General features: G+C 38.9%; 1 protein-coding gene across 1 annotated transcript; it reads left to right on the plus strand.

Moving 5' to 3' along the window:
• Positions 1–11829, plus strand: rnf128a (ring finger protein 128a). Its single transcript, XM_056747238.1, has 7 exons — positions 1–615; positions 1376–1623; positions 6308–6379; positions 7813–7895; positions 8009–8105; positions 10688–10838; positions 11068–11829. The coding sequence occupies exons 1-7, from the start codon at positions 192–194 to the stop codon at positions 11157–11159; spliced, it is 1167 nt and encodes a 388-aa protein (XP_056603216.1). The 5' UTR covers positions 1–191; the 3' UTR covers positions 11160–11829.
• The last annotated feature ends 428 nt before the right edge of the window (positions 11830–12257 follow it).

Consider the following 12257-nt stretch of genomic DNA (forward strand, 5'->3'; position numbering starts at 1 on the left):
TGAGTCGCAGTGACCTCACCGAGGTAGAGTTTCTACTCAGTTGCGTTACTAAAACACCTGTTGGCGGACGATAGGAAACTAACGTTGTTGTGTTTGCAGAACACTTTTAAACGTTTAATTAGACTCAGTTCTTATACGGAAGTGTTTTTAACTGTACTTAAGACGGTAGCGGGAGCACTGGTTGTCAGAATATGGGGCCTCCGGCGGGTCGGGATGTGTTTTCGTGGTTACTGGTGGCCTCTTTCCTCCAGGTGTCGAGTGTGAGCTTGGCGCAGGCCACTTACCTGTGCACCGCATACCTGAACGTTTCCTATGTCGACCCCAACACGAACCAAACACATTGGAAGCAGGACGAAATCGGGTTGTATGGACAAGATTCACCCAAAGCTTCTGTCTCGGGGAGCGTGTATTTAGCGAAACCAATGTACGGTTGTGACTTGGACACGGTTTATGTCCAACCGAACGTCACCAAGGGATGGATCGCCTTAATTCAGCGCGGAAACGGATGCACTTTCAGCGACAAAATTAACATCGCGGCCGTGAAGGGCGCTGTCGCTGCTATTATTTTTAACGATTATGGGACTGACAATCGGGTTATTCAGATGTCTCACCCAGGTATGCCAGATACATTCTAGAAGTAAAATATTTTATTGAGTGCTTCTATAAGCTTGCGTATGTTTTCTCTATTTATATTCCGATTACTTATTTAAACCAACATTGGGAGCCAGTTGTACTCTAACCCGGGCATTATGGTGTTGTGTAAGTTGTTTAAACTGGACAGTTCATAGAGATCATGTAGGACCTCCTCCTCGGAAAGGCGCACTCGGAGCTAGTCTCTTTTTTTAGGGGAATAAGGAACCCGGACTAGAACTGTGGTTCTGATCTGGTTTCTGATTATAGATTTTAAAGTACAATGACCATCATATGGAAAATGTACTTCGTAATGACCTGAAGCTTTTGCAATCGGTAATAAATCCAACTGTTTTATAATGTCATGTTATGTCATAAGGCGTGTGTAGGTGTGGTTGCTATTTTATGTTGTTAGGAAATTTTCAGGCAGTGCAATGAAAAATTTGATACGAACAACAATGAGACAATATCTCTCAAAACCCAAACTTTTAATGTTTTCTTTTAAGGTTAAAAAAATCCCTTTAACACAGTGTTGTCTCGATTTAGTGTCGAGTGTATTTATTCCCGATATGTATTCCGACATTCATTTTGGAGAATAATTGTTTATAAACATTAATAAGATCATTAATAAAATTTCTCCTGTTATCTGAACAGCCAGGTTGCTATGAGTCTTGGCGTGCGCTTTGGCTTACGCATGCGCCCCACGTGTTTGTAGGTTAATTCTGTTCTGTTTGTGTGTCTCTAGGCACGAACATCATTGCGGTTATGATTGGCTACGTCCCTGGGATGAGGCTAGTACAGCTGCTAAGCCAAGGCAGCCCCGTTTCCATAGAAATCGAGGTTGGGAAGCAGCAGCGCAGTCCCTGGATGAGTCACTACTCCGTGTTTTTCGTCTCCATCTCCTTCTTCATTGTCACCGCGGCAACAGTTGGATACTTCATCTTCTATTCCGCCCGGAGACTGAACAACCTCAGGCAGCTAAACCGCAATCAGGTACCGCTTAGCTGCATATTTGATGGTGTTTCACACCCACCAAAAGTTTCCATGGTAACCATAGTTTACACATTGTGAACTGATCGATATGAACTTGGTTTTGGACAGTAACGTCATCACAACAAAGCAAAAATAAACCAAATTGTAGCAACATAGTAAAATATAAAAATACATTTTTATATAAAATATTTTTGTGAATACTAAGAATTTATGAACAGTACTGTAAGATTATATCAGTGCAAATGTACACACACTGTAGTTCTGGTAATGCCATCCGCATTCAAATGCATGCGTGGATCCCCTAAATCACTGGTTATTATCCTTTTCGTGGTTGCGCCCCTCTGTAAACCTGAACTGGCGTCCCACCCCCCATACTGCACATTGAGAATAGATAAGATAATGTGTAAAATATGTTAGATATAGTTTATATATATCATGTATAAAGAAGCAAAAAATACCTTTGTGACCGATTGATCTCAAGAGATCAGATTATAAATGAAACAACCCTGCTGATAAAAAATAAACCATCACAGAAATTAATGGTTCCATTACAATACCAAGAACCATTAGGTTTTTGCTAACCTCTGTCCCCCCTGGATAAAATTCACTGACCTAAATTATAGTTATCTGTGTATTTTGTTATTTAACTGCTGCAAACAAAACTGTGTTAAGACTAAACAAATAAGCTCATTGTGATTTAACACCTCATTGTCCAACCCACCTCAGGCAAACAGTCAGTGTTCAAATGAAAGTTATGTTCCTGGACGCACTACAATGATTTAATGTGGGTTCTGAACTACCTGATGGACTTTGTAGGGAATTTGGTTTGGAAAATGTGGTTGTCGTTATTATAAAAAAAAGTATTGATGTGTATACAGTGTGTATGTGGCTATTGACTTTTCTGTCTTGTTCGGCATATCACTTGCATAGTTTACTCTTAATACCTGTTTAGTAGTCAGGTTAAACCTGCTTAAAACTGGCTGGTCTAGTTCCATTTGAAACCATGTCTTATCATTTTGTCAACCTTGATGTCTTAACTATGTGTGCCAACGTTTGGGTCAGAGTTTAGTATAGTATCAATGGAATGTTCGGTTTTGGTTAAAGTTTCGTTAAAAATTACAACCTGCTTTTGCCCTTATTGCTGTCAGTGATCACTGTTTCAGTTCTGAAAAACAAACTCATATTTTTGTGATAGCAGTGTGTTTTTCAGAACTCAGTAATATTATTGTTGTAATACATAGTTTCCATGTGTTTAAAGACTTATACAGTTTAAAGACTGTATATAGGCAGACTGTGGGTTTTTTCAGAATATGTATTGACTAGTTTTCAGCTTTAGTAGGTTTGTCTGAGAAGTAAATCATTATTGCAATCTGACTTGGCACGTATTGTTACAGTGAAATGTTTTGTTATGTGATTCAAATGAGCCTTGGTCACGGAAATTGTTAATGATAAAGTATTTTTATAGGTCATCATTTTATAGGTAACTGTTATATTTAGTATTTAGTCTACTTAAAGGTACAGTGTGTAGCATTTTGAAGGATTTATTTTCCAAAATGTAATCTATAATACAAAACTATGTTGTGAGTGGTGAAGAAAAACCATGTCATGTTGCTATAGTTGCACTACACGGACAAACTGAGTGCGTTTCGTAAAAGGAAGGATGCACGGGACTATGTTCTTCTTCTTCGGCTGTGTTTTAGAGGCAGCTTGCAAAGCCACTACATAGAAGGATTAGCAGAAGAAGAGGAAGAACAATAACAAAATTTACTTGTCTTGTTTTATTAGAAACGGTTCTTTGTTGCAGTAAGAAGTGAAATTTGCGCCTATGGCGGACCACACATACTCTGCACACGAGCCGACAGAGCGTCAATCTGTGTCGTCAAAAAAAGAGAAAATACGATACAGCAAGGCGAAGTCGAGGCAAAAAACGGCAGAAAACCCGAATAAACATTGGTGTGGTTCTTTTAAAAAATGAGGGCACTGAAGCAGGAAACGGGTTTGCCAAGCGACGCCGAAGTTGCCAGCTTTCTGCTGGACCGGTACCTTTGTCTAATTCCCGCAATATAAGTGAACTGTTTGTTTGATAGCTTTAGCTAATAGATGAGCTGATCATCAAGTGAAGTAGCGTTTTTCCTTCTACATTTTTAGCACTTTGTAATTGTATTATAAGGAACCACCGATAATGGCCGCTATCATTTACGGAACCCTTTTGTCCTGTGTCGGCAACCGTTGCTTCTCTAATGGGAGGGGGAGGGGGGTAGCGGAGCTGTAGGTTGCAATTTCCTAAATCGCCAATAGTGGCCTCTGAAACTTAGACACAGAACATTTAAGAGGGATATTTCATGCAAGAAATATAATTTCTCCATCTTTTTCTCACCCTCGAATATGACTTATAAAAATGCAGTGGGAGTTAAATTATCACCTATCCTTTTCCTTCCAAGCGGTAGAATGGGAGTGAATGGGTGGCCATTTTTTGAAGCTCCAAAAGTGCTTCCATCGATCAAAGAACTGCCTCTTAACAAAGGGCTTTGGAAGCGAATCAATGTGTTTGTTTAAAGCGGTTTCTGACAATCTCATATTAATCTTGAGTACCTATAGAGTTGTATTACATACTTCGTATCTTCGAAGAGTATTTAGTTTGATCACATTTATTAAAGATAGATACAGCTGTACGATTACTTCGGAAATCATATGTTGTGTACGGGGGGGGGGGGGTTGTGGGTTGAGGCTGAACTAACGCATATTGTCAACAAAACACAGACATCAGTTTCACTCACCGCTGGGACGGCTCCATACACCCATTTCAAACGATCTCCAAATCCAGCGTTATATCCACAGTTTATATAACATTCATCACCCTAATGCAGTAAACAAACAAACACCTGAACTTCAATAATGTATTCTATCTCTCTCTCTCTCCTGCAAACAAGTGAAAGTGACGTCTGCGCATGTTCATTTTCGTGCTTTCCTTGCTGCAACGTGGCCATGCTGCGTGCTTTTCTGGGAGAATTGTCCAATAAGGGACCAAGAAAAATGTTAAAAATTAGAAAAAAGGCAGATGCTTTTATCCAAAGTGATTTACATTGCATTATCATATACATTTAAACGTACAATTATAAATAATTATAAAAGTTGTTAACGCAATGCTCTTTTTTTAGTAAGTAATGTTTGTAGTCATGAATTCAGAGGATCTTTAGAAATATGAACACAAATCACAAGAGGTGCATCATGTTGCTACCTATGTTGATTGTTTGATGTAACATCCTTTAGTCATCAAAATCCGGGTACCATTTTGCAGTCGCCACTGCCCATATCATCACTTAGTTGTACTTTGTAACGAAGTATGTTCTCTAACTGTTATAACGAAGTGCACTATTTTACAACCATTTAATAAATAATTCAGCCATACTGCAATATTCAGGACTGACTAATATAAAGCAACATCAATACCCAGCTGTGAGTCTTTAGTACAGTTCTTTTTTATGTAAGAAATCAAAAGCAACACCTTCCTTTCGTCAGCATTCCAGCTCTGATCACTAACTGCTTGTGCAAACACTGTTTTACTGTGGTATATTGCGAAAGAGGACTGATATAGTTTCACGAATGGAGATATTGATAAGAGCTCACTGAAATGAGGAGTTTCCAGAGGCTTTCATACTTTACCTGCCGATGTCAGAGAATGAGCCGCGCTTAAAACGGGTTCATATAAATGTCTTATCATGATGTAAGAACTCCAACATGCAGAGAGTTAAGATAGCTCACTATTATTAGGTCAATGAACCCCTGTGAGATCTAACTAAAGGCCTGCAGGCACATCTGTGTCTGTACAACAAACCCTTCCCTTTAATTACGTTTTTTTTTTGAGAGAGGATACGGCAGGTTCATGGATTGTAAATCTTGTCGAAAGAGCAATAAATGAGATATGATAACCACATAAATAACTTAAATGAAATATTCTGCTGTTCTCTAATTACTTGAGTTGTTTTCTATAGTTCAATGAAATAAACTTTTATTTAAGGTTATAGAAATCTATAATATATGTAGTTAAGAAGAGTCAGATCTTAGGACAGATCATGTTTTCCAGGTGTCTCTCCTCACATACGAGGAAAATCAAACCTCAGTTTCATAGGGATGTAAGTGCTTCATTTGGAAACCACACCAACAAACAAGTTCTCTTTGTTATCTAAAGTGAGGGTCGAATATGCTACACAGCATAAGTCAGTGTGGTGTAGAAATGTGTGAAGAAACATAATATTATGTATAATTATATTATGTCAAATATATTAATATTACCACATTGTATTGTAGTATATATTATTTTTCGATTTGGATATTATATTCTGTTTTGATTAAAGAGTGTAGTATTTACATGTGAATTGACTGACTGACTAAACAAAGCATCAGTTGAACATTACATTGTTTTTCTCTGTAAATGGACAGTGTTAGGTTTCCCTTTCCATATCATGTGTTTAATGTTCGGTATCTTAAAAGTTCCATGTCGCAAGTGTTTGCGGAAAAAAGCAAACACATTTTGCATTTTGTATGTGTGCTTAGCATTTGGTACTCACATTACAGCTCTGCAATATTCATACACTTCCTGAAAAACCAATGAGACTATGCCAGGGTTTGCTCGCGCACATACACACATAATTCAAGCTCTGTTTTCCCTGTTTATCTTTTACAGAAAAATCTGAAAGCCAAAGCAAAGAAGGCAATCGGTCAGCTGAAGGTGCGCACGCTGAGGCAGGGAGACCAGGTACGTGTGTATACGCATGCGGGTTGCAATTTATTAGGCATGAATGGGGTACATGCATAAGGGGCAATATCAGCCAGCTCAGCCAATTCCGCTATCAAGTGATAACAATGTGTTTAGTAAGAAAACATTAAAATTTCTAAATGTTTCTTGATTTTAAAGCCAACCATTGGAGACTTTGTTAATCACTCAATGTTATTCATTGTGTCAGAAAAACACATAAAGACAGAATACAATAATTAGTCAATAATAATAATAGTGTTTAAAATTATATTAAAAAACATGAATATTTAAAGGGGTCATATGACACAGCTGCAACGAATATTAGGGTTCGTTTTAGATGTAATGCAATGTGTATCCATGATTTGAGGTTCAAAACCGCTGTATTTTCCACATACCGTGCATCTTTGTATCTCCTCTTTGCCCCGTCTCTCTGAAACGCGCAGATGCTCATAGTCTTGAAAAGCGAGGTATGCAATGATTGGCCAGTTAACCAGTGTGTAGTAATTGGTGGAATACTGCAAGTGTGTGACGGAAATGTAACGCCTCTTACCATATTTGGAACATCAGGTTGAAATCAGGTAAACTTTATGGTAATGAGCTATGATGCGGTTTGGCGGCAACCAACCGAAACGTAGAAATCCACCGCTTGAGAGGATTCCATAGAACCCAGCCCTGTAAACTGTGGTTCCGACCACATTACTTCCTACGCAAAATGGAGGAGAGGTTGATTATTGCTGGGGTGGGTTTCCCAATCATATACGACGCGTCCCTGTTTGCGTACAGGGACATAAATTAAAGTAATGATGCGTGGACCAACGTGTCTGAGATTGTTTGTGTTCCTGGTGAGTTGCTTATGATGTGCATTAACGTTATACATTTTCTGTAAATAAGCAGGAATTTCATGCTAACTTTAGCGCCAGAGCATACTAAACAGTGTTACTGCTGCAGAATGTTACTTCGTTAGCAAACGTGTAGCTACAATGAAGTTCTTTCCACCGATCAATTTGTTGTGGTCAGTCTGCACAAGATCAACAAGCTTGTTTGCTTCGCGGCCCCTTTAAATACAAGATAAGATTTCGATCTGCGTCAGAACGTCAGCGCGCCCAAGACTCTCTTTCTTGCGTATACATTTGGTCAGTCTTACATACCAAAAACTGACGTAGATATGCAGGGGTGTGGATACACAAGGCTTTTCGGGCAGGTCTGGGTTAGCATTCGGTTTTAGATAGAATGCATTTTTATTTAGACACAAAAATTTTCGTGTCCATTACATGCATGGGCAACTTATAACAAGCAAAAGACATAGAAAAACACGTATTCACGCCATATGACCCCTTTATTAAAAGATTAATTTCAGTAAGATAACAGACTGACTGCAGGTCTACACTGCCACTAACGTCATAAACAATGTTTTGTGTGTGTGTGTCTCTCAGGAGACCGGCCCTGACGCTGATACCTGTGCTGTGTGTATTGAATTGTATAAACCAGGAGATGTGCTGACAATTCTCACATGCAAGTATGTCTACGTCTTCTGTTATCAGTCATGTTATCACTATAAATCCTAATGTTCCCGTCTTTTCAGCCTTATTTTGGGCGTCCATTACATACATGTATGTGTGTGTTTTTCAGTCATTTCTTCCATAAGTCCTGCATTGAACCATGGCTGCTGGAGCACAGGACCTGCCCGATGTGCAAATGTGATATTCTTAAAGCCCTCGGAGTCGAGGTGAGTTTAACCAACAGTCAAATTCCAAACAACATGGTTGATGTTTGTAAGCTTTGGGGGTATTAGCGTCAAGCCTTTATGTCCAGTCCACACACGCTAACAAATATTCAATCTGCTTCCCTTCTCTTGAACTTTAGCAGTGTTGGAGATGGAAGACAGCTGCCTTCCTGCCAATAAATTACTTTACAGTAAATGGTTTTAAGGAAACTAGTTTAATTTCATGAAAGCAATAAGGAACTGTAATAATGAAATTAAATTATAGTAAGATACGGTGTCGTAATAACTGAATCACTTTTTTCATATGATAGTTGGCAAAAAGAGGATATAAAAGTCCTAGTGTGAGTCCTATTCAGTGGGATACGGAAGCACTGGATCATGTGTCTAGAGCATTTGAGAGCATGTGACATGAAGCATCTGATGGGTTGTCAGCTGTAAATGCTGTAAATGTTTAACTGATGTCAGAAGTGAGATTGTGCTCTTTTGTTGCTGCCCATCAAGATCATACAGTAACACCTACAGCCTAAAAAGGGACAGTTCACCCAGAAACAAAAACGGTTGACGCACCCTCTGTTTGTTCCAAACTTGTATAGATTTGTTCTGATGAACACAGAAGAAAATATTTGGAAGAATGTCCATTACCAGACAGTTCTTGGCCACCAGTGATTTGGAGGATAAATTACAATGGTAGTCAAAAGTGCCCCAAACCTATATTCTTCAAAATATCTTATTTTGTGTTCAACAGAGCATAAAAATGTATGAAAATATTTTATTGTGATAGCGAATTGTGGCCAGGAACCATTACAAGCATTTTTCCAAACCGCCAAAATTGGTTAAAAGCATTCTTTTAAAATATATTTCTTGCCGTTCATCAGAACAAATAGATTTGGAACAACTAGAGAAAGAGTAAATGATGAAAGCATTTTAATTTTTGGGTGAACTGTGCCTTTAAATAATTTATTGTGACAGAGAGACACACTTGCACATCTTCTGGTTTATGCATCTGCTGGGACACACCCGAGTTCAAAGTTTACTTATCTCATGCTCAGTTGAGATGACAGTAAAATGTTGTTACACAAACTTGCTGTGTAAAAAACACTGACAAGACACAGAAAGGTCATAAATATGTGGTTCTAGAATATGACCATTGTACTGAATTGAGTTTGTAGTCATTATACAAAATATAGATGTGTATAGAGGTTATGCACGTGACGTCACTTTATCGCGTGAACACGCCAGGACATGCCCCCTTGAGTGGCAAAATGGTTACTTTCAGTAGGAGAAACAAAGAAACCGGGACTTAAAAAAACGCTGAAATTAAAAGCAGTTGGAATCAACGGTGATCCTTACGACTTACAACGGAACCACATGTCCGTGTACACTGATATGTTTGGCGTAATTACGTTTCCTGATATTGTAAGCAGCCATTTTGCTGAGTGGTTCGCCACTCAAGTGAGCGTGTTTCGGCGTGTTCACGTGGGAAAGTAACGTCACGTGTTTGTTTGGTTAATGAACTGTGGATAAGTCAGAATTCTTAACTTTTTCCAAAGTTTCCAAGCAGAGAAGCTGGTGGAATTATCTTTGTATCTTTTTCACCTAGGATGTTATTAAGGTTCCTCTCTTAACTTCTGCTTTCTATGTACAGTTTAGCTCATCACACAGCTTTGAGAATTTAGTATTGATGTCGCTGCCATGCAAACTGCGGTGATGACTGTGGTGATCTCCTTGACATAAAATTCAAATGAAGTGTCATGGAACAATTGGCATGTAAAATCCTGTTAGAAACACTTCATGGTGTCAAACATTCAGCTGTCGATGATAAAATGCAAGTCACCTTCCGTGTACGTGTGGGATTTGTTCTTGATGTGAACCGAGTAGATTCTGCTGGCTGACCTGGCACCAAGGGACCCATTGTATCGTTTTGAATAACTATACACTGAACATAAAGAGTTGCAACATTATCCTTTTTGTGACCCTAAACAAAATATCAAACAACCAGGCCTCTGCTCCAAACCCATCCTTAGTATCGAATGTCCCGCGGGTATTCATTTCCTGATGTGGCTCAGCTTGTTTTCAGTGGACTGAACGTTGGCTAGTAGTACAACTAGTAAGTTTGGTTGATACTCAAATGATCCCGTTCTTTACACCAGAGCATTTCCGACAATGTTTCTTGTGTCTTGGGAGCTCACTTTTTGTGTGTGCTGTTCCGAATATTCTCCGTGGACAGTAAACGACACGTAAACCACATAATTGTTCAAGGAGGCTCTAATAAAAATGAACATAGTGTCCTATTCCCATGCCCCTTTGTTTCTTTGCCGTACGGTTATGAGCCTGAATGTCAAAAACTGGAGGGTGGGTGGATCCTCCTTTTGTTGGTGTGTTTTTATCCTGACCCTGAGCTGCTGCTTCCTTATGCCCTGTCATCACGGGTCGATTTAGTTCAGTTCACTTCATCTTCTTTCCATACATATTTGGAAGCCTGTTTTTAATCCCCCGTGGTTTCATGAAACGTATTTACTATTTTGCCGTCCATCAATAATACAGGATTTGAATCATGTATTTTTCAAAATCTCTCCTTTTTGCAGATGGATGTGGAGGAGCAACCGCATATTTCGGTGCCTGATTTTAGATCTTTTACCATTTCTGAGGACCTGCCCAGTGAGACGGCATCACACACACAAAGTGAGACTGCATCCTCTGGATATGCATCTGCTGCTGCTGAAGACGCACTAAACGGTTTGAAAACATGACACACTCAAGATTTTGCATATTTATCTTTCGCTATAGTAAACGTGACGCCATTACAGTGCTAACCGGTCAAATGCGATCTGTTTATATCAAAATGTAATAGAGATCTCATTATTATGTACATAATGGGCCACATTACATGGCAGCGTTACGTTAGGTCAATTGGATGCTGTAATTGGTCATTTGGTCTAAGTTTTATGTTATGATTGGTTTACAGGTCTGCAAGATGAGCAGCTGGAGGTGCCGCCTCAATATGACAATCTTGCCTTCGAGAGTGATGTTTACACTCAAAATGAAGTCAGGACCTGAGTAGCCAGACAAACACTAATATATACTAGACTGAAACAGACAAATGAGTTCTGATTTGAGGACTTGTAGTCATATTGAAGCACTACTGAGCCCTTTGCTGATTAGTTTCTGACTAAGTGCCTATAAATATTCTCTCTCCCTGTGACTGTTTACTCAGTGGTTGATCTCAGTGATTTCTGGGACAATCGGAGAGCATGATTTAATTCTCTATTATTAATTCAGGGAATCATTATTACTTCTTCAGGGTGTAATTCCCACTGTGGTTGTGTAAGGCTTGAGACTTTGCATCCTTAGCACTGTGATGTATTCAGAGCGGCTGAGAGAGAGAGAGAGAGAGAGAGAGAGAGAGAGAGAGAGAGTGTGAGTGCGCCGCCTGCTGTACATCAATGGACATAACACATACTGTACTTCCCTCCCACCCCTGTTTTCATAGTTAATTGAATTATATATTGTTCCAGTTTGATGGAAATTTTTAATTTTAGAGTATATTGTGCCTTACACACACTTATGCATGTGTGCAAATGTATATTACTCATCGCATAGACCTAATGGGTGACTTTTAAGAACGAGTTCTGGTTTGAATGTTTAAATAAGGGATTCATTCTTTGCTCTTTTAAAATGACAAGAATTTTCATCAAGATTATCATTGTAAATAAACTATTTTATGAAATTGCGTGTCTATCTGGTTTGTTGTGTGTGTCTGAGCACTCTTAGATATGGCTGTGTATGCATGAGTGTGTATACCTGTTCTTTGTGACGTCAGATGATCGTCTCTGTAGTTTGTGTTTGCACTACATGCACTCATAATACACCTTCGATCCACCCTAGGAGTGTGGTCTATCTTTGAGATCGACAAAATCACTACATTTGTTCATATTAAATACTTATTGGCCTACTAACTTGATATGAAAAAAGTGACTTGGTCATAGTAACCTCTTTAACACCAGCCCATATTCAGCATGAATGATATGAAACAAGCTAGTGACGCTTCTGGCACTATTTGAAGAACTCGTTTTTTACAGAAAATGTTATGGTATCTGTGGCTTGACCATCTTTTATTTTTAGGGTTATTTCCAAATCCGTCCCCCATAGTACTCC

Source organism: Triplophysa dalaica, chromosome 4, assembly GCF_015846415.1.
Source record: "Triplophysa dalaica isolate WHDGS20190420 chromosome 4, ASM1584641v1, whole genome shotgun sequence".
Lineage (NCBI taxonomy): Eukaryota > Metazoa > Chordata > Actinopteri > Cypriniformes > Nemacheilidae > Triplophysa > Triplophysa dalaica.